The 22,347-nt window shown below is 42.3% G+C and overlaps 1 protein-coding gene across 4 annotated transcripts in view; it reads left to right on the forward strand.

The window, feature by feature from the left end:
• Nucleotides 1-22,347, forward strand: part of GUCY1A2 (guanylate cyclase 1 soluble subunit alpha 2) — a 286,509-nt gene that overhangs the window by 37,543 nt on the left and 226,619 nt on the right. For all 4 annotated transcript variants that reach the window (XR_009762895.1, XM_061628688.1, XM_061628689.1 and 1 more), the window contains exons 3-4: nucleotides 1,675-1,796; nucleotides 8,783-9,501. Coding sequence is in view for 3 of the 4 variants with exons in the window: in XM_061628688.1 (XP_061484672.1) it covers nucleotides 1,675-1,796; nucleotides 8,783-9,501 (841 nt within the window). In the remaining variant the exon portion in view is untranslated. The remainder of the gene's footprint in view (nucleotides 1-1,674; nucleotides 1,797-8,782; nucleotides 9,502-22,347) is intronic.

The following is a 22,347-nucleotide window of genomic DNA, read 5'->3' on the forward strand; positions in this document are numbered from 1 at the left end:
TTGCTTTATGTACAATTCCCTGATGTGTAATTTGGCTTTTTCACAGTTACTGCACACTTAGACTTAGGCTGTTTCATTGAGATATTCACCACGATTCGTGTATCTTTCTATAGACAGTCCCAGCCAATTCAGATTCCATTAGTGTAAAGATGGGGATTCTGTTGTTGTTGCCCCAATTACACTTAGTTACATTGAACCTAATTTCCCCCCCATGCCTCCACCCATTAACCCGATTTGGAAGTCCTCTCGATAATCTTCTTGGATTTTTATCATCCATTTGGTGGTGTTCACAAATTACAAATCTTATCGCTCTCTCCTGACTGTAGATCATTCATTCTAATAGCAAATTCTGGTGGCTGAATACCTATCAGTTTGGAGCAAAACGAGGCCATTCAAAACTCAGGCAGCCATTAGTACATTCTTGGAGGATATCTTATATGTGCAGAATTCTGTAAGTTTGGAAATGAGAACAAAAATACATTTTTGAAATAAAAGGCAAACTGTCTGACACGAACCTTTTGCTTACATCATGCTGATAGCAACTGAGAGGAAAACAAAACAACTGAAGGTCTAAAGAAACCAGGTCAGGTAGATTGTGTACGTTTTATCAATTAAATCTATTGTTGGGAACAGGGGAGAGTAAACTAAAAAAATTAAGGACAGGAAGAAGAAAAAAGGTGTTTGACCTGCTTAAGACCCAGTGAAATCCCTCAGGGGAATCGAGGTTGTGGGGTAGGTGGATGGGGGAACGTGCATAGGAGACATTTGATGTGAACTTAAAAAGCTCACCATGTTTCAGAAGGAGGGGTGCATAGGAACATAGGAGGCTGCTATATATTGGTGCATCTATATATTGGTGCATATAGATTGGTGCATCTAGTTCAGTTCTGCATAAACTGACAGGCATTGGCTCTCCAGGATTTCAGATGGAGTCTTCCAAAAACAAACTGGAAATGCTGGGGATTGAACCTGGGACCTTATGGAAGCAGACAGTTTTTCACTGAGCTACAGGCATATTTTTCCCAGGCTCCAGAACTGTATGTCTCTCCCAGCTTTCCCTACACTATGGTGATACAATGCTCAGGCTTGGAGCTGGAAGTCCTCTACTGCTGTATAGCCTAGCAAGGGAAGGTCTTGGGGAGTGGTCTTTCCCCCTTCCCTTCTCTTGAAACTTTTCCTCCTCTTCCCCTGAGAAGCCTGAACAGGACTACAAGACTTCTGTCCAGGTTGTTTGGAGACCTGAGAAGCAATCTTTTTAGGGGACTGGATTTGCTATATGTCAATATTCATGATTGACATATATGAATATTATATAGTCCCAACCCCAGTATAGATACTTGGGGAGGGGAAATTCCACTGTGATAACTGATAATTCCTACCTTCTGTTTCCAGTTCTTTAACCAGTTGCCAATCAATAAGAGGACCTATTCTGTTATCCCATGACTGTTAAGTTTATACATAGCCTTTGATGAGGGACTTTTATCAAAAGCTTTTAGGAAATCCAAGGTTACTAGATCACTCCCGTCTATTTTGACACTCTTACAGTCCTGTACAGGTGAATGCAGAAGGACTTACCTTTGCAGGAGCCATGCTAATTCTTCCTGAGAAAGGCCTGTTCTGTATATTTAGCAATTCTAGATACCTAGCTGATCTTTGTTTTATGTTTCTTTCTAGTTACAGGGATGCTGAAAAGAACTTCCACAATCTCTCTAACCGATGTTCCTATGCAGACCGCTCTGGCAATGACGAAACTGAAGATGTCTCAGGAATTCTCCAGTGTACAGCAAATATACTCGGTACTGTGTACATTTGTGTCATTAGCAAGAGACATTTTCCAAGTTTCCCTTCTTGTTTTATCCTGGAAGGTCCATTCTGCAAACTTCAACTTGATAATATCAAAGTTGCTTCTATACAACTATAATAATTGCTGTGTTGGATCTGCTCAAGGCTCGTCTAGTCTAGCATTCTGTTTCTGACAGGTAGTGGTCAGCTGCCTGCCTCTGAGAAGCAGAGCATGAAGGCAAAAGCCCTCCTCTGTTGTCATCTCCTCCCTTCCCACATCTGGTAGTCAGAGGTATATTGCCTTTGTACATTGTTTACCAATATATTTGACTCCGCTGTTAAAATCCCATTTGTTAGTACACCGACGCCATAATCCAAAGCTCTGCTGGGCTGTGATGCAAACATACACCGCTCCATTCAAGAAAGGGCTCTTAATTATTAAAGAGTGTTGTGGCATTGTGGTACATGCCATAGTGCAGAGAATGCAACAGGCCCACCTTATACTTTGGGGTCCCCTGCATGAGCACTGGCGCTGGATCAGGGCATAGATGCACACCATGCTTTGTTGCTGACAAGTTGCAAGGCCTTGGATTGATTATTTAGTTACTTTGATGCAATCTACTGCTTGAAAGTGGTGTGTTACTCATTGCCCAGAAGTTGTGGGTCAGAATGTGTGTGTTCAGAAATTCAACTTCCTGACTTTTATACTCATGCCCTAAATGTACTAGGTCTAGATAGAGATATGAAGGCCTAGGAAAAAAACTGGAAAGGTACAGAAAAATATCCCCACTTCTTCTCACCCCCCAATTTTTTTGGGAGGAGAGACAAAGGTTTTGGAAAAAATGGAAAAGACTACATTTCCCCTCCAATCTGTCCCCTCCCCCCAGACATCTGTAGGTCTAGAAGATTTATGCACCTTCTCCTTGGAGAAATCAGTTAGGTGCTATGGGTTTTTGCTAGCTATGGAAGACGGCATCCTCTTTCCCACTCCATCCTAACTGTGCTCTGTAGTGCTTTGTTGTCTGTCTTCCTTTCTTCTTGATTAAAAGTCCCTTTTTCAATGGACCTCTCACGACCTCCTTGACCAGCACTGAGAGCAGGCCTTCCTGCTTTTCCCTCCCATGTGCTCTGTTTCCCATGCTCCCTGTTTCTGCCCTCCTCTTTGAGAGCGGTTCCTTCTCTGCTAGGCACACCCTCTTGGCCCTTTGCCAGTCTCCCAAACTGGACAATTCCTGCTTTCTAAGTGCCCCATTTTTTCCCTGGTAGCATCCGCTTTACATGTACCTTATTGATGTGATTGTTGCTTCCTCCACGGTGCTCTCATAGCAATGCTGAATATGTGTAAAGACTTTTGCACATGGTTGTTCCAGATGACTTGCTTTCATAAACCTTGAATAATGAACTTCACCTATGTAAGCCCTATTGAAAGGCTTGTGTACGAGAAGATCCCAATGGATTGTATCCTAGGTGCCCCATTAATTTCTGTAGAGCAGTGGTTGCAGGACCACAACTCCTATCATTCCTTTCCATTGGCCAAATTGGTTGGGACTGATGGGAGTTGGAGTCCAATGTCTTCTGGAGGGCGACAGATTCCCCATCTGTGCTCTACGGCTTGTGAAGGAGAAATTCTTGGTGGGTTGCTCATTTGGTGCCTTTCTAGGAATTTGCAAGCAGCTAAAACATTTTTTATCCATTTTGCTTTGTGATTCTCACACTTTAACTTCATAGTGTGTTGAAAGCTGTGCAAGGAAATTCTCACTGTTTGCTAATATCAAAGGAGTCCCCTTGCCTCTGTCTCTTTCATGCATATTTTTAAATGAGTAAATTTTATGACCAAATAAGCAGTTTTCTCCAGTCATGTTTTGCAAAGGCAATTGAAGCTTTCTGGAATTGTCACATGTTTGTGGCTTAGCAGCTGGCATGTTCTCTTTCATAGGTTATGTTTTGCAATTTTGCCCATGGGTAGGGAAGTTGTCAGTGTGGATGGTTATGATGCTTGCTGGAAAAGATTAATTAGACTCTGCCGTGGGATTAATTGACAAAGTCTTCTGCTAAGGAAGGGAGGGAAAATACCCAGCAACATTTCCAAACGTATAGATCTCTTTCTCCATAGCTTTCAATTGGAAATCCGGCCATGCGCAGGGCCCGCATCGCATATATTTTAGGAAACTTGGGAGGGGATATAAATACTTTATTATGATTATAAATTATTATGATACATTATAAATGATTATTTATTCATTTATTAAATTTATATCCCACCCTTCCTCCCAAAGGAGCCCAGGGTGGCAAACACACAAACGATAAAATAATAAAACATCTAAAAACAATTCCGTAATGACCATCCCTGGTTCAGGGTAGATGTAATGCTGATTTCCTGCAAGTCAGTGTTTTGTGAAATCAGGAGTCAGCCTCATGAAGACATTCTCCCCCCCTGGCCTTCTGGAGTGACTTCCCTTCCCAATGTTAAGCATGGTTTCTCACTCTTCGTATTGTGTGAATGGCTAGGGTAGGACAGCTTGATTCTTTCATGTATTATTTTTCTATTTAAGAAATGTTATATCCCACCTTTCCACCATTATGGTCCCCAAGCCTTACAGATGCCATACAGTGTTAAAACACAGTAAAAATACTCATAAATTAAAGCAGAGCAACCTAAGAAGCGAAGCCATCAAAATGTTTTGGTAAAAGCCACTGAAGGCAGATTTATTATTTTATTTATTTATTTATTTATTGTATTTATATACTGCCCCATAGCCGAAGCTCTCTGGGCGGTTTACAGTACCTAAAAGATTAAAAACAAATATACAAATTTAAAACACAATTGAAAAAAAATTAAAAACAATTTAAAAACACATGCTAACACATTATTATGAAAAGAACATAGGACAGACCTAGCCTGGCATCTAATAATAATGTATTCAGGAGGGCATGTTGGAGAGGGAATGCTACAATTCCTAGGCCACTGCAGAAAATCCACCCAGTGAGAGAAGGGCTAACATGGTGCCCTCCAGATATTGTTGGATTCCAGCTCCCATCAACCTCAGCCAGCATGGCCAGTTGTCAGAGATTATCAGAGTTGTACTCCAGCAACTTCTGGGGGGCACCATTTTGGCTACCTTTGACCTATGATTATAACCCCATCTGATGGGCGGGTTTATATAGGAGAAAGCAGTGCCTTTTTCTAAACTGCTGAGGGACAACTGGCTGCAAAGCGTTATGAAAGCATAATACTATAAGTGCTGAGCTTTATTTGGAAAACTGCATTGGGGTTATCATCTTTTTCTTTCTTTGCAAATGAATAATTTTTCCCCTGCCCTCCCACTTCAACCCTAACCTGTTGTTCCTGCCTCTGGGCATGAAACTGTTTAATTACACCCTTCTCCCAAGCTCAGGAGATTATGAGCCATCCAGATTGTACAACATTTCATGCATCTCCATTGGGATTCTATTGATACCATATGGGTTGCTGAATATTTATACAGTATCAAACACCTAATTCATGCCCTTATGAAATAAATATTCCAGTAAAAATGAATGACATGGGCTTTTGCAGTTGTTTTCATTCTTGGTGTAACTAATTCTTTGATACATTTTGTTTAGTAAGATGCTAAAGAAAAAGAAAAAAGGTTGGTTTTGCAAGCTTCCTTCCTCTACAACATTCTGTAGTAATTGATACCTCCTGACAGGTTGCATGTGAAAACTGTAACTTGTTACCTAAACACGTGGCACAGGAGGTTCTTAAACTAGAGCCAATGATTTGCCAGACATAGTTCTGCCTGTTACCCATGTCAAGTTCCACCCACATCATGCAGTGATGCCAGAGCTTTGAGCAATGGTGGCTGGTTCCCCTTGGGACTTGTAGGGTGGAAGGCAGGAAGATCAACAGCAGGTGGAGCCAGAGCCAACGATAGGCAGAGCCAACTAATTCTTGCGTTGTCTCCAACCTCCTCCTTGTTGAATTCTATAATTGCAACACTGAGACTGAAGAGGAGAAGGAAGCTGACAAGTGGTGCTACCCCCTGGATTGGTTCTAAGTCGGAAGGCAGACAAGTAGGGGCCGGCTGAGGCCAGGCTGAGGTTGGTGGGACAGTGCTCCATTCTCCCCAATGGATCAGCCTCCACTGGCTCTGAGGCCTGCATACTTGTGGCAACAAACCTGCCCACTCTCTGGCATCCAGATGTCTGAAACAGGTGTGGTCAATGCTTGACAGGAAAAGCAGTAACAGTAGAGTGGTTTGATTCATTTGGGCATGAAAATTACAAGGGGAATTGACCAAGAATATAGGAAGGTGATTTTACTACGCCAGACTGTCCATGTAGCCCAGTGTTATATATTCTGAATGGCAGCAGCTCTCCAGGGCAGCCTTTCCCAACCAGTGTGCCTCCAGATGTTGTTGGACCACAACTCCCATCAGCCTCAGCCAACATTGCCAATGGTCAGGAAAGATGGGAATTGTGGTCCAACAACATCTGGAGGCACATCGGTTGGGAAAGGCTGCTCCAGGGTCTCAGAGATAGGGCTTTCCCATCACTTGCTACCTTTTAACTGGGGTAAAAGTTATGAGTTGAAACTGAGATCATCTGCTTGCAGGCCATGTGTTCTGCCACTGAGCTGTCATCGTCCCTTCCCAGGGTGCCATTAAATAGGAAAGGGAAGCAGGCTTCTCCATTTTTCTAACCATCTGTGATTGTTCATTAGAAGGTCCTACATCTCTGATTCACAAAGTCTAAAAGCATATGGCAAATGCTGTTAAAATATACTGGGTTGGATCCAAACAGAAAGCACAATCCCATGCATGTCTAGTAGGTAAGTTCCAGTGAGCAAATAAGTGAGCTCAATGAGACTTAGAATTATAAATAGTAGAAATGGAAGGGGCCTATAAGGTCATCGAGTCCAGTCCCCTGCTCAGTGCAGGAATCCATGTTAAAGCATACTTGACAGGTGGCTGTCCAGCTGCTTCTTGAATGCCTCTAGTGTTGGGAAGCCCACCCCCTCCTCCCTAGGTAATTGGTTCCATTGCTGTACCACCCTAACCGTTAGGACACTTTTCCTGATGTTCAGTCGAAATCCGGCTTCCTGTAACTTGAGCCCATTGTTCTGTGTCCTGCATTCTGGGATGATTGAGAAGAGATCCTGGTCCTCCTTGTGTGACAACCTTTCAAGTACTTGAAAAGTGCTATCATATCTCCCCTCCTATCTTCTGAAGGCTAAACATGCCCATATTTGCCCTTCCATATGAGTGTATATGATTGCATCCCATTGAAATCAATGGGATTTAAGCTATGAGCAACTTTTAGTGCTAATTTAAATGAGACCTTAGTGCAAGTAACTTACAGTGAAATCTGATAGACTGCAAATGGAAACATAGGAAGCTCCCTTATTTCAGGCCCGATCATTGCTCCATCTATCTCTGCCGCCCTGGGCTTCTACTGGGAGGAAATGCGGGATATAAATTTAATAAATAATAATAATAAATAATAGCTCAATATTGTCTACAATGATTGGCAGCTGCTCTCTGGGGTTTAAAACATTAAGTCTTCCTAAGCCCTACCAGGAGATGCCAAGGATGGAACCTGGGATGTTCCACTCACAAAGCGGATGTTCTACTACTGAGCTACGCTCCTTCCCCAAATCCATCAAAGGCCAATGATATTTGGCAGACAGTTGTTTCTTCCTGGCCCTGGATATCCTTCCTAAGTGAAAAAAAGATTGGAGTTGGGGGAGAGTGGGAGGGATGGTCTCCATGGAGACTAGGCCTTTGGAAAACTTTCCCAGCATCCCTTGCCCTCTTAGGCAAGAGGCTGCCGGCAGAACACTTGCAAATGTCAAAGCTATTGCCAGAAATATATTTGGTAGTTCTTAGGGAAGTCAGTTTCCCAAGTTACTTACTTTCTCTTGCTGCTGCTGAGCACAGAAGAAGCTGTTAGGCCTAAGAGATAACTATGATTGAGGGGTAAAATGCTTAAAAGAGCCACTCCTCACAAAGAGAAAGATAGTGCAAATTAGCAGTCATCTTAAAACAGGCTGTCTATGAGCATCTTTCCTTAAGGTAATAGCTTACACAAGGGCATAGTTTACCTGAGCAAGGCGACATTTGGTGTAAGTTGTCATTCAGTGGTCTTTCACTTCTTGATATTGTGACCTTTTGTTAATCTTAAGCATAAGTTTCTATCAAGAGAGCTTGAAAAGGCTGAATACATGTTGTTGCTTAAATTGTACAGGTTGCACGTGCTATTGTGTATCTAGTCATTAGCTGGCATGTCTTTCAGGTAGATAGCGCTTGAGAACAAAGTGAAAACTGCTGTTCTCAGTTTTCTCAGTATTACTACAGAAGAGGGGGCATGGGGGGTAATTATCATTAGTTCTGCAGTGATTGGCAATGTAACCATAGTTCAATTTGAGGTCCACCTCACAGACAGTAGACTAGAGGCCAGTGGCCAAGTCCAACCTCCCAAGGAGTACTGCCTGAATCCCCAGGTGCTAACTTATGGTGCCGTCCTAACCTTGTCTACTCAGAAGTAAGTCCTATTGAATTTATTGGGGCTTACTGCCAGGTAAATGAGGTTAGGATTGCAACTGTAGTGAAGAGGGGGGATGTTATGTGACAGAAGTTATGTCTGTGATCACAAGATGTGACATCTGGTCACTTTATGGGCAGATCAGGTGACAGATGCTAGAACGAAGCAGTGGCAGCCCTCCTAAGCAACTGCTCCTCAGTTCCCCCTCCCCTGAGATCAGAACTATTTGTGCCCCAGGTCTGTCATACACTCCCTAAACCAGACTGAGGCATGGACCCTCTGCTCCTTTCTATTCGCAGAACCTCCAATGTACATAGTTGCAGACCAACTTTTTCTTGGTCATAGGCCTCATCACTGTTGCAAAACCTCTCTTTTTGACTCACCAAGTCAATGCCACTTCCCCTCCTATCTCTCTCCCAACATACCTGCAGTGTGACAGTGGCCTCATACTGACACGTACCTTACCATTGCTGTGCAGGCTTGAAGTTTGAAGAACTGCAAGAGAAATTTGGGGCTGAATTCTTCAATATCTGCTTTGATGAGAACGAGCGAGTCCTGCGAGCTGTGGGTGGCACCTTGCAAGATTTCTTTAACGGCTTTGATGCTTTGCTGGAGCACATCAGGACATCGTTTGGAAGGCAGGCCAGTTCAGAATCCCCTTCTTTCCTATGCAAAGAGCTCCCTGAAGGCAACCTTATGCTCCACTACTTCCATCCTCATCAGATTGTTGGTTTCGCCATGATGGGTATGGTCAAGGCAGCGGCAAGAAAAATCTACCAGCTGGAAGTCGAAGTGGAACAGATTGCAAATGACAAACTGTCTTCTGAGGACTCAAACCCAGGCAACTGCAGCTGTCTCACTTTCATTATCAAAGAGCGCGAAAATGCAAATATCACAAAAGCTCTTCCTCTAGGTACTTCCCAATCCCCCTCAGACCTGAGGATAAGCATCAGCACCTTCTGCCGAGCATTTCCCTTCCATCTGATGTTTGATCCCGGCATGCTGGTGCTGCAGTTAGGGGAAGGACTTAGGAAGCAACTCAGATGCGACACTCACAAGTCGTTGAAATTCCAAGATTGCTTTGAGATTGTTTCTCCAAAGATTGGTGCCACGTTTGAACGGGTCCTCCTGAGACTGTCTACGCCCTTTGTGATCCGGACCAAACTTGAAGCGTCTGGCTCTGAAAATAAGGATAAGGTAATAACGTTAATTTTAGTCTGGCTAAAAGGGGTTGTTAGTTTTCTAGCAAATGTAAGAATAATCTGTCCATAAAATTGAGAGAACAACTTGGTAGGAGCCAAGTTACACAAAATGTTGGGAATTGTATGTATGTGTGTGGATCTCTCACATAAAAACAAAACAAAAAAATTAAAAGCAGTTGCGTGGGAGGTGTGAATGAGATCATTGCCAATTGTAACTGTGCTGGGGGAGCATCGGTTTCCTTGGGACTATCTGCCTGGTCTAAATTCTCTGCCATACCCTTAGCTGTTGATTTCCCCATAGAGAAAATATACATGTCTAAAGTTGGATGGCTTGGATTACTTTAAAAGACAATTAGACTAATTCATTGAGAATAAGGCTATCAGTGGCTACTAGCCATGATGGCTATGCTCTCCTGCTATTGGAGACGGTATGTTGGGAATCACAGATTGGGAGAGTGCTGTTGTGCTCAGGTTCTGCTTCCGGGCTTCCCATGGGCATCTGATTGGCCACTGTGAGAACAGGATGCTGGACTAGATGGGCCATTGGCTTTTGTTATGTTCTTATGTTGAGTTCCTGCATGTTTTTCCTTACTGGGCAAATAGCAGCTTGGGGAAGGCAAAGTAGATTGGGACCAACTCCCCAGCACTGTTTCCCCAAATCAATCTGGCCTCTCACACAACTGGTTTTACTGTAAAAACACACACATTACAAGAATTCTTAATCTACATGTTGGAAGATCAGTGTTAACTCAGCAGTTTTATATAGACTATAAATAGCATGAAGGGCAAAATGTAGTTCTTTGGCGTACCATAACATCATTGCCGGATGGCCAATAGTCCTCCAGCATCACCTTTGGAAATCTCAGTCTGCTATTGGGAGAAAGAAGACAATGCCCAGTTTGCTCATGTACCAATAGCAGCCAGACTGGATTAATGCAATACTCTCTGTGGGGCTACCCTTAAAGACAGATCAGAAAATTCAGTTGGTTCAAATTCAATTGGTTGAAAATGTGGCCATCAGTATGTTGGTAGGAGTAAGATGGTCAAATCCTTTAAATACGTATCCTGCACCAGTGCCTGGATCAATTTAAGGTGCTGGCTTTGGCCCTTAAGCCGTAAATGCTCTGGTACCTTGTTACCCAAGGACCTCCTCCACCCATATGATCCTAGCTGAGTTTTAAGAAGTTTGTCTCAGGACTTGTTCTTTGATCACCTGCTGAACCAAGCTTTCTTGGTGAGTATCAAAGACTGGGCCTTTTCTGCAGAGGATCTGGGAGTCTTCTTTCCCTGGCGAAATCCAGCAAGCCCAGTTTCTGCACATCTAAGTGCATCTTGAAAATGCTTTTATTTAGGAGGGCTTTTTCTTACTGGATTTAATCTGGATATGCATGATTTTCAAGAAGATCTTTTGCTATTCTTTTGCATCATCTGGCTATATTGAGATTTTACTGTTTTTGAGCACAATTCTAACCCCCAGATTGCTGGCTAGAGGGAGTTGGGATGGGGCATAGGCGACCCTCCATAGGTGGAAAGAAGCTTCACTGGTGGGGAAGAGAGTCACTGCAGAGGTTGCTTCCTGCTGTGGTGTTTTTGTCAGAGATAGCCAATGTCAGAGTGGCTAAAAACAGGGAATTTCAGTGGTTGGGGCAGGCCAGAGGTGTCCAAGGATCCACTGGATCCAAAGTTGCAAGATGCCCCAGCTAATAAATTACTCCAGCTGAAAGCCAGCATAGTTAATCTCCCCCCCACCATTTTGTTTTTTTTTGGGGGGAAGGCTTTCAAAAGAAGGAAATGGTTGCCATCCCCATACTTTCTCTTCTGGCACCAAGTCAGCAGGGCTTTGAAAGTTGTGAATGACCTTAAACTATTTTTGCCTAAATTCCAGCATCATGATTTTCTATACTCGCGACTGTGGCATTCAAGAGGCCAGATTTGGCCCTGTGGTGCTCAATCACTGATGCCTGCATTATACTGCCAGGGTTGTTTTATGGAGTGTCATTTCTTCCCCCTCGCCTCTTTCAGGTGCTTTACCTCTCCTAAATACTTTAAATATGAACTAATACCATTTCACTAATGAAAGCCTTTCATTTATTTATTTGCTTCACTCAAATAAAAAAAGTTCCTGTTTATCAGTATTTATTTTTTCACATTGTACAACCAACAGGCCTGACCCTAGCCAAGTAATTTAAAATCCATCACTCAGAGCCCTGGATTGTTTTTTGTTTGTTTGTTCTTACTTTGTCCCTTGCAAAATTTAAATGGGGTGTCCTGAAAGTCATTGTATCATGAGTGGCATCTGCCAGATGATATCTCAGTGCTTTAAATCTCCCTTTGTTCACAGTCACTGTGAATGGTAAAAAAAAATTAGTTGACAGTCAGCTGGTGTCTGCAGCCTTGCAAAATAAATAAATAAACCCCAGATTCAAATTCTGGATGTTTTGCTCCTTTCTTCTAATATTCCTCATGTTTACTTGTCAAAACTTGTTTAGACTCTGATGGTTTCCAAAATGAATTACATTGGCTAATTTGACAGCTGTCAGTGGCTGTGAATGGTTAAAATGAAATAATAGATGACAACATGGCTTTAAAAAAATCCCCTACCACACTAATGGTTGTGCTCCAGTGAACTTTAATAACACCTTGGATAGCCACCCAACATTTTTAATTAGGAATATGCAAAGCTCTCCCTATTAATTCCAAGGATGTCTCTGCTGAACAGTGACATAGAATATTCTTTTGATTTATCTGGAAAAGCAGATATGTATTTTTCATAAGGGAACAATTTTCTAAATGGTTAGTTTGCATGTTAGTTTACACATCCTAGCATGAGTGACCGTTCTTCCTCCATTCAAAGTAAAGACCACCTTGTTGTCCGTAATGTTGTTATATTATCAACCCTTTCTGTTGCTTATTGTTGTTCCCTGTCGAAATGTTGAGTGACTTGCTATTGCACACTGCATGCTGTGCTGGCTGTTGCTCAAAAGACCTGACTGTTGTATATCTTTCTTCATTGCATGTGACTGGAAACGGTTGTGAAATATCTAATGGAAAGTTACTGTTTCTTTGCTGCTTTTTTAATTATTAAAATGATCTACAATAAGAGTTCAGAAATTCTTCTTTATTTGGAATACTTTTTTGCAAATCTGTAGTTTGACTTCTGAATACAGAAATCACAAAATTTGTTCCATCTCTATTTTTAATTTGTCTTTTCTCAGGTATGTCAATAAAACATGATTGGTATTTGCAGTCTTCTGTGATGAAATTGTGCTTAATTGCATGCTGATTGACAAGGTTGATCTGAACTTTGTCAATCAGTCTAGAACCTGAGGAGAAAATCTTCCATGAAAAATGAAGTGAAACACACAAAGCGGCACTTCTGAAACAAGTCATATATTTACCTTCCTGTGTTTAGAATTTATAAAACATTATATATTCACACAGGGCCTGGTTTAAAAATAAAAGCTAGCAAAAACCCAAGTCCTTTATATTTATATATTTCTATTTCATTTTTTTTTCTTTTTGAAGTTGCCTTCTGAAGCCAAGAAATGAGTGTAAAGATTGGAGGAAAAACATATTTAAAGAAGAGAAAGCTATCCTGTTAATTTATCATTTCCATTGTTTGCTCAGATATTAAAAAGTTTGATTTGCCAGTGATCCGCAAATTTTGGCTAGGCTTGGGTTTCTGTGCTTTTAGCTTGAAACCAGTGAAGTTATGATTTCTTTAAAAGAGCAGGCATTCTTCACTGGTTTGAGGCTAACAGTACTGTGGAAAAATCCTTAGGTTTTTAATCCACTTGGTAAAGGTGGCTTCTCTCACAATTGCTGCCACGTTTCCACCTATAACCTGTATTGGTTTCTGTGCCCTCATCTTCTAAATTGCTGCAAAGAAGAAGAGGCAGCTATTTCTCTTCCGCCTCTTCTCTGAAGGCAAGCTGGCAGCTGAGCTGCTGCATGGCATGTGGAAACTGGAACCTCAAATGCTTCTGGGAAGGGAAACAATGTCGTTTCCATTTCCTTTTCAGGGACGTAGTCATATCTGACACAACCCATAACACTGGTCAACACTAATTTTATTGCCAATGATGTTTGATCAATTTTAGGGTAACTTTTTGTCGCAGATTCCGAATATGGCATCGGTTTTGCTAGATTGGCTCTAATTTTTGTGATAATGGATGCCCCTATTGAAAAACATAACAAATTCAAAAAATTTAATGGTCAGGCATAGCCTACCCACAAATGACATGGAAACTATCTCAAATCATACAAAAGTAAACACATGAAATACCTAATGGCGTTGTATTCAGTACAATAACATTAAAACAAAGTAAGCTGATTCAGATAATCACAACTAATGCATAGAAAAACGCTGTGTGTACGATTTTCTTTTGTGTGTGCCATCAGGACAATCACGTTGGAGGCTCCAGCAGTAGTCTGCCATCATGTGTCTGTCCCATCTGCCTTGATACCTTTCCTCCATCACCTTTATATCCTGATGGAACCTCTCCCCTTGTTCCTCACTAAAATCACCAAGATTATCCGGAAATCTGTCTAAGTGGCTATGGAGATAGTGTACCTTTATGCTCATATTAGTACCCAAATGTTTAAAGTTAGCGAGCATGTTTTGCACCAATTCTTCATAATTGTCTGCTTTGTGGTTACCCAAGAAGTTCTTGACAACTGAGACATAACTGCACCAGGCAGAAGCTTCAACGTCATTCATAAATTCAGTGAAATTCAAATAATTGAAGAGTTTATGAATTTTAGGACCATCAAAGATTCCTGCTTTTAGTTTTTCCATAGTCAGTCCAAGGAACAATCTACAAATGTATTTGAAGCAATCACCATCTTTGTCCAAGGCCTTAACAAATTGCTTCATCAGTCCAAGCTTGATATGGAGTAGTGGGAGAATGATTTTTTCTCTGTCAACCAATGGCTTGTTAATGATGTTTGCTGCACCTAGTCATGTGTTCCCTTGAAGGCCATGTCACTTTTTTCCAATTATCTCGCTTTGCCCTACTATCCCACAAGCAGATGAAACAAGGGTACTTCGTGTATCCACTTTGCTGCCCAAGCAAGAAGTTCACCATCTTTAGATCAACACAAATAGACCACTGGTGCTCATGATAGCAGAGCTTCTGCAAGACCATTTTGATATTTTCATATTCTTCTTTAAGTTTTGTTGAGTGAGCAATTGGAAGAGATGCATAGCGGTTACCATTGTGCAATAAAACACATTTCAAGCTTCTGGTGGAGCTGTCTATAAAAAGCCGCCAATCTTCTGGTCGAAATTCCGGTAGTCCCATTTGGAGAAGAAGTCCAGGAATGTTATTGCAGTATACAAGTTCTTCATCTTGGCTGAAGTATGGAAGAAGTCCCTCCTCTCTTGTCCGATAAGCTGTTATGTTAGCTTCCAGCTGTAGACAGTTCTTTTCCATTAGCCTGGATGCTAAAAGTTCAGATGCTTGCTTTGACAGACTGAGGTCTTGTACCAGATCATTGAGTTCTTTTTGGGAGAACTGCTCAGGTGTTGAAAAGCTTTCTTCATATCCACTTCCAGGGCTACCACCTGTGCTACACTCCACGTCCAGCATTTCTTCAACATCTGACAATGGAAGGGCAGGCAGTGAGGTAAACACTGGTATGGGAACACCTTCGCTGTGTGGCACAGGTCGCCTTGCTGAGTCCAAATCAGGATACTCCCACTTATGTTTCTTGTAGCGATTGAAGCCTTTCACATTCACAACACAAAAATAACAATCATCGTGATGGTTTTGCGGCTCTCTCCACACCATAGGCACACCAAAGTTTAAACGTTTCCTTTCTCCATTTTTCCACTGTCGTAGGCACTCTACACAGGTTTTGCAAACCTTATGGGGAGCCCAAGACCTATCTTGATCTCCAAGCTTCACTCAAAAATAAGCAAGATATGCTTGCTTTACAAAGTCAGTGATGTTTTTTCTTGTTATTGCAGAGTGTATTCGCCACCAGGGCTGGCTTCAGGAATGCAGGGGCCCTTGGGCATTAGCCTGCCCCGGGCCCCTCTGCTTTCCTTCCGCGATCCCGCGGATCGCAAGACGAGCCTCCGAACCTCCCGCCATCCCCCGCGCTTCACCTACCTTTCTCTGCTGTTCGTGCAGGGTTGCCATCAATAAAGATGGCGGCCGAGGTTTCCGTAAGGGACTGAAGCCTTTGCCGCCATCTTGGTTGATGGCATGCAGCACGTGCATTGCTGCTCATCTTGCGATCCATGGGATCGTGGAAGGGGAGCAGAGGGCCCCCCAGGGGCTCCTAGAGCTGTGGGGTCCTCGGGCCAGTGCCCAACCTGGCCGCCCTTTGGAACCGGCCCTGTTTGCTACAAATGTAGCAGAATGCATTAGGATTGTTTAAGCAGCCTCTTCGTGATGAACTCATATTCCTCTTCAAAAAAAAAAAAGTATCAATATGATATTATATGCAATGGATAAACTTGCAAAACAATATTCAAGAGTAAAAAGAGAGCCCAAACCCTGCTGCATATGTCAGCAGCTACAGGTCGTATTAGGGTACAATTGTCATTTGAAAGGTATCCATTATCTCAAAAACTAGAACCAATTCGGCAAAACTAATGTCATTTTTGGATTTAGCACCCCCAAAATACTCTAAAGTCATTCAAACATCTAATGCAACAGTTGCACTAGCAGAAATTCATTGCATGACAGATTGCGCAATCTGTTGTGCAACAAAGTTACCAGCAACCTGCTTATGCATCCTCTAATGCAACTTCATTCTGTTCTCCAACAGAACTAATGTACCACTACCACTAGGTGACTTTAACTTAGTGCTGCATTGGATACAACCCTTAGAATTCCTGAGCAACACTGGGTCCTTTCCTCTGGTAATCAATAAAATGAATTATTTTACCCTTGAGGATAGTTTCCACTGACATGTGTTGGATATTTCTCCATTTTATTAAAGTTCCACATATTTTTTTTAGTACTATTTTGAGGCTTGACTCCTTTTCCCCCCTTTCCAAATTTTAGCTGTGAAGCCACTTGGTGACCTAAGACTCATTTCCCTCTCTTTCTCTCTCTCCCCCCGTCCCTCCCTCAGTCTGATGTACCTCACAGGCTTTTTGTGAGGTTAAACTTGGGGAAGGGAAACCATGTATAGGGCCTTGACCTCTTTGAAGAAACAGTTGGATATAAATGCAGTATATAAATAAAAACAATTAATACACATATTGGCATATATAGTAGCAGAAATCTTGGTTTAATAATTATCTCATTGAAACTATAATTTTACACAGTATTAGAGGCCCATAAAGGGGATTCAAGAGAGCAACTCATTTTAAAAACAGCAAAGTGTTTTTAGGAGAAGCTTCATAAATATACTTCTAGTATAAAAATTCTTAGAAGGTTTTACAAAAATGATGGAAGAATTGAAGGAAAGGGGGAAGAAATGTTAAGCTGTCGTTTTGGGGGAAGACTGCTGTTGTAGAACAAAACTGACACTGAGCCAGCTTGTCGTCTTGTTTAATGTTCACGCAAATATGTGTCCTTGTCTCTTAGCTGGAATGCTAAACATAACATTAAAAGAGCTTCAGATTATCTCAGCTGAGTACTCTTTCAATTCTTGTACTCCTTGTTTGTGAATCATGAAGGATTCAGTTCTCTAGTTCTGGGCCAACATTCTGTTCTGTCTCCTGAACAAAGAGTTTCTGGCATTGAGCCCTGGGAATATGGGATAAAATAGCTCCTGATGCTTTAACCATCCAAGTATGCTGTTAAGAACTGAGATTTTTCTTCTGGGGTCCAACAGCAGCAGTTACAGAGGTCCCTGCTATGTACTTTCTGAGCCATTTGGGACATGGGTTGAAATTACAAATAGCCTTGGGTACGTGGGAATATAACAATTTCAGATCCATAAGCAATTTTTAAAAAATAAGCATCGCCTTTGCTGGTGGCCCAGTTTTCCCTACAGTGTCAAATGATCAAGCACTGATAATTAAGTGTGATGTATCCAATGAAGACAGGGTGGGGAGGGCTGGAGAAATGTCATGCTCTCTAGCCCAGGCGCTTATTAATAAGAAAGGCTTGGCAGGCTTTTGGACTTTCATATCTTTGGGTAAAGTATCCCATGAAAAAAAATTAAAACAAAATTCTCTGTTGTATGTACTTCTCACTAGAAACAATAACAGGAGAGGTTTGAGTCCCACAAAAAGGGAAAGAGCCAATCAAGAGTAATGGGTTGTATTCAGCTAAGTCCTACTCAGAGTTAGACCCATTGAAATTAGTGAACTTAAGTTTGCTATACCTATTAACTTCAGTAGGACTACTCAGAGTAGGACTAACATTGAATATCACCCAGTGGGTCCTAGTAAGGATGGATTTGACCAGACAAAAGGGATTGGTCAAAAATGGTCAAAGAATTGTTGAGCATTTAAAGCATTCATTTATTAGAATGGCAACAAGGAGCCAGGAAAACATCAATTGCAGAAACTGCTCTGTTGTAGAACAGGTAGGGAGGTCTTCAGCTTGCAGGGCCATATTACTAGTTATGGTGTGTAGGAGTCAGAGCCAGTCTCCAAAATAGTGACGCAAAAGCAGTAAGCTTACTCTTAATTCCGTCTGTTGCAGGCATTCTGATAATACCCAGGCTTATGGTCCAGTCCAGTGAATGTTTTACCGAGAAGTGAAATCCCCAACAATCTACTATTCAAGAAGTCTGAGGGTTACTGTAATTCATTTCAGGCAGAGTCAACCTGTTGTAAAGCTTATCTTATGCTGAAGAGCTGAATCCTATAATGATTATACAGAAATGTGGAGATTACTCATCTCCTTTCCGTCGCTGACACTGTTGCTCTCCTTCTGCTTTATTGTCTCTGCACTACAAGTCTCCAAAAACAGATCTGGATAGTTGACATTGTGCCCCACACTAGAGTTGAAACTGAATACAGAGCAGGAATAAGTATCTAATCCTACAGCTCTTTACCCATTGGTCTCAATTGCACTTACTTTCAAATAACCAAATAAGTGGCAAGAGAGGGAAGCCACTGATCCACCAGTCCTTGTGTTTGCAGACTTGCTGAGGAGAGGGCATTTTGCAAGGTGCGGAGAAAGATTTTAAGGCAGAGAATGTGTGCGTTTGTGTGTGTATGTGAGAGAGAGAGAGGCTGAGGCAGTCACTGATGATGAGAAGGGGGGAAATTATGGTAGGAAGAGGGTCCCAGTTTAAAATCAGGTCAGTTCTGATCCCTGTTCTGCCTGTCCCCATATAGATGGCTTGTGAATCCAGTCTATTTTGGATGCCTTAGGAAGTACTCCAGCACATGGAAGACACCTCCCCACAATAGGAAGTTGTAACCTGTGCAGATGATTCCTTAGCCCTATCTGCACTATACATTTAAAGCAGTATTATACCACTTAAATCATGGCTTCCTCCAATGAATCCTGGGAACTGTGGTTCCTTTAGTTTGCTGAGAATTGTTAGGAGAACCCTATTCCCCTCACAGAACCACTCTGGAAATTGTAGCTCTATGAGGGGAATAGGGGTCTCCTAACAACTCTCTGTACTCTTAATAAACTACAGTTTCCAGGATTCTTTGGGGGAAGCCATGACTATTTAAAGTAGTATAATACTGCTTTAAATGTATAGTGCAGATGGGGGGGGCTTGTGTATGTTTGCTTCATGCTTCTTCCTGAACCTTGTATTTCTGTTTCTGATGAGGAATGTTTGTAGTTTCAACACATGGTCAAAAGGAGAAACTAGACCAGGAATGGGGAGCCTGTGGTCCTCCAGTTGCATGTTGGAGTTCCATGAACTCCAGCCAGCATGAACGGGGATGATGGGAGTAGCAGTCCAGCAACATCTGGTGGACCAAAGGTTCCCCATCGCTGAGCTAGCTCAACCATAAGATTAAATGGGGAGAAGGAAGAAGCAGGGTGGAGGGGACACATTTGCTCCCAAATATAGGTGGCCATAGGCATTTGTGAACCTGATTCCTGCAAGACTGGAAGGCAAGCCCCTAGCAGCAGCCATTGCTATCAGATGATCTCACAATGCCATAAAAATAGTAGGCTACTAGATGCACAAGGTTATTCTTAAGTTCATGGGAAAAGTTGATAATATTGGAATGGTGTCAAATAACAGGCTGTGAATTGGATTAGAATGGTCAGCTGGCCAATGTCTCAGTCCTAGAGGCAGCAGAATAATTTGGGGTTATACCAGCATCTGTAAACAAGCTCTGGGTGGTAAGAACACTGTGCCTAAAAAGCTGTATAACATGCAGAAAACATAAGAACATAAGAACATAAGAAGAGCCTGCTGGATCAGGCCAGTGGCCCATCTAGTCCAGCATCCTGTTCTCACAGTGGCCAACCAGGTGCCTGGGGGAAGCCCGCAAGCAGGACCCGAGTGCAAGAACACACTCCCCTCCTGAGGCTTCCGGCAACTGGTTTTCAGAAGCATGCTGCCTCTGACTAGGGTGGCAGAGCACAGCCATCATGGCTAGTAGCCATTGATAGCCCTGTCCTCCATGAATTTGTCTAATCTTCTTTTAAAGCCATCCAAGCTGGTGGCCATTACTGCATCTTGTGGGAGCAAATTCCATAGTTTAACTATGCGCTGAGTAAAGAAGTACTTCCTTTTGTCTGTCCTGAATCTTCCAACATTCAGCTTCTTTGAATGTCCACGAGTTCTAGTATTATGAGAGAGGGAGAAGAACTTTTCTCTATCCACTTTCTCAATGCCATGCATAATTTTATACACTTCTATCATGTCTCCTCTGACCCGCCTTTTCTCTAAACTAAAAAGCCCCAAATGCTGCAACCTTTCCTCATAAGGGAGTCCGCTCCATCCCCTTGATCATTCTGGTTGCCCTCTTCTGAACCTTTTCCAACTCTAGAATATCCTTTTTGAGATGAGGCGACCAAAACTGTACACAGTATTCCAAATGCGGCCGCACCATAGATTTATACAACGGCATTATGATATCGACTGTTTTATTTTCAATACCTTTCCTAATTATCGCTAGCATGGAATTTGCCTTTTTCACAGCTGCCGCACACTGGGTCTACATTTTCATCGTGCTGTCCACTACAACCCCGAGGTCTCTCTCCTGGTCGGTCACCGCCAGTTCAGACCCCATGAGCGTATATGTGAAATTCAGATTTTTTGCTCCAATATGCATAATTTTACACTTGTTTATATTGAATTGCATTTGCCATTTTTCCGCCCATTCACTCAGTTTGGAGAGGTCTTTTTGGAGCTCTTCGCAATCCCTTTTTGTTTTAACAACCCTGAACAATTTAGTGTCATCAGCAAACTTGGCCACTTCACTGCTCAGTCCTAATTCTAGGTCATTAATGAACAAGTTGAAAAGTACAGGTCCCAATACCGATCCTTGAGGGACTCCACTTTCTACAACCCTCCATTGGGAGAACTGTCCGTTTATTCCTACTCTCTGCTTTCTGCTTCTTAACCAATTCCTTATCCACAAGAGGACCTCTCCTCTTATTCCATGACTGCTAAGCTTCCTCAGAAGCCTTTGGTGAGGTACCTTGTCAAACGCTTTTTGAAAGTCTAAACAAGGTGGAATTTTCTCCATCACTCTTTAGACATTTAGATGAATGTGCTGGGACATAATTATACAGCCACGAGAGTTGTATACTACAGCCAGCATGGATTTTTTGCATTCCGCAATGTTAAATTGAAAATATCCCCCATGCCATTCTGATGCTTCCCATAAGCTCATTTCAAAACAAAACTTTACAAAACTTATAGTCCTGAACTCAGAAACGCTTGCTTAACAAACCTCTAAATTTTCATGGCAATACACAAAACAGTCAGAGAGAATTGAGATTTCAAAGTGTAAAAAGAGGGGGGGGAACCCAGAGCCCTTTTGGACTTTTTTTCTGTCAGTGTTCTCATAATTTGTTGAAATTCATTAAAAATCAGCCATGTTCACAGAGTAATCCTAATACTGACCTTGCCCCATACTCTGACCTTCATCTTCTGCAGTTTAAAAGTTTAAAAAAATGCCTGGCCAATTTTTAATTAATTAAAGAAATTTAGCATTAGAGTCAATGATAAGCTCAGGTGTGGTCATTAAGAACCAACAGTCAGTGTTCTAAAAGCCAGACTCACAGCTGCTTGGCCACACCCACGCCAGACCTTTATTTCACTTTAGACAGTCATGGCTTCCCCAAGTAATCCTGGGAAGTGTAGTTTGTGAAAGTTCTGAGAGGAGACTCCTGTTCCCCTGACAGAGCTCCAGTGGCCAGAGTGATTTAAAAGTCAGCCACTATGGCTGAAGCTCTGTGAGGGGAACAGGAAATCTCCTAGCAACTCTCAGCATACTTCATCAGCTACAATTCCCAGGATTCTTTCGGAGAAGCCATGACTGTCTAAAGTGAAATAAAGGTCTGGTGTGGATGTGTTCAGGACCAGCTTTGGTTTAAATTTGGGTGGGAGACTACATGTGCCTGTTGTAGAATAAAAAGGTTGGGGAAACCCTGAAAAAATGATACTGTTCACAATGTTTTCCTTTTGGAAAGGAAAGGGGCTTTCCCTCTGCCCAGTGCCTGCCCACCCAATCTCCTCCCCTCCCCCTTCCTCCCTCCCCCTCCCCTTCCTGACCACCTTCTGCCCTCCTCCTCCCCTCCCTGCCCCTCCCCAGGTCAGTTTCACCTATCCTAAGTGTGATTGCACAAGAATAAATCCCACTGAACTCAAAAAGCATGCAAATGATCAAACTTGCCCTCCCCTCCTCCTCCCTCCAATCACCTCCCTTTTGCCCATGTCTTACTTATTTATTTATTACATTTATATGCCGCCCCATAGCTGAAGCTCTCTGGGAGGTTTA

Source organism: Rhineura floridana, chromosome 5 (assembly GCF_030035675.1).
Source record: "Rhineura floridana isolate rRhiFlo1 chromosome 5, rRhiFlo1.hap2, whole genome shotgun sequence".
NCBI classification, from domain to species: Eukaryota; Metazoa; Chordata; class Lepidosauria; order Squamata; family Rhineuridae; genus Rhineura; species Rhineura floridana.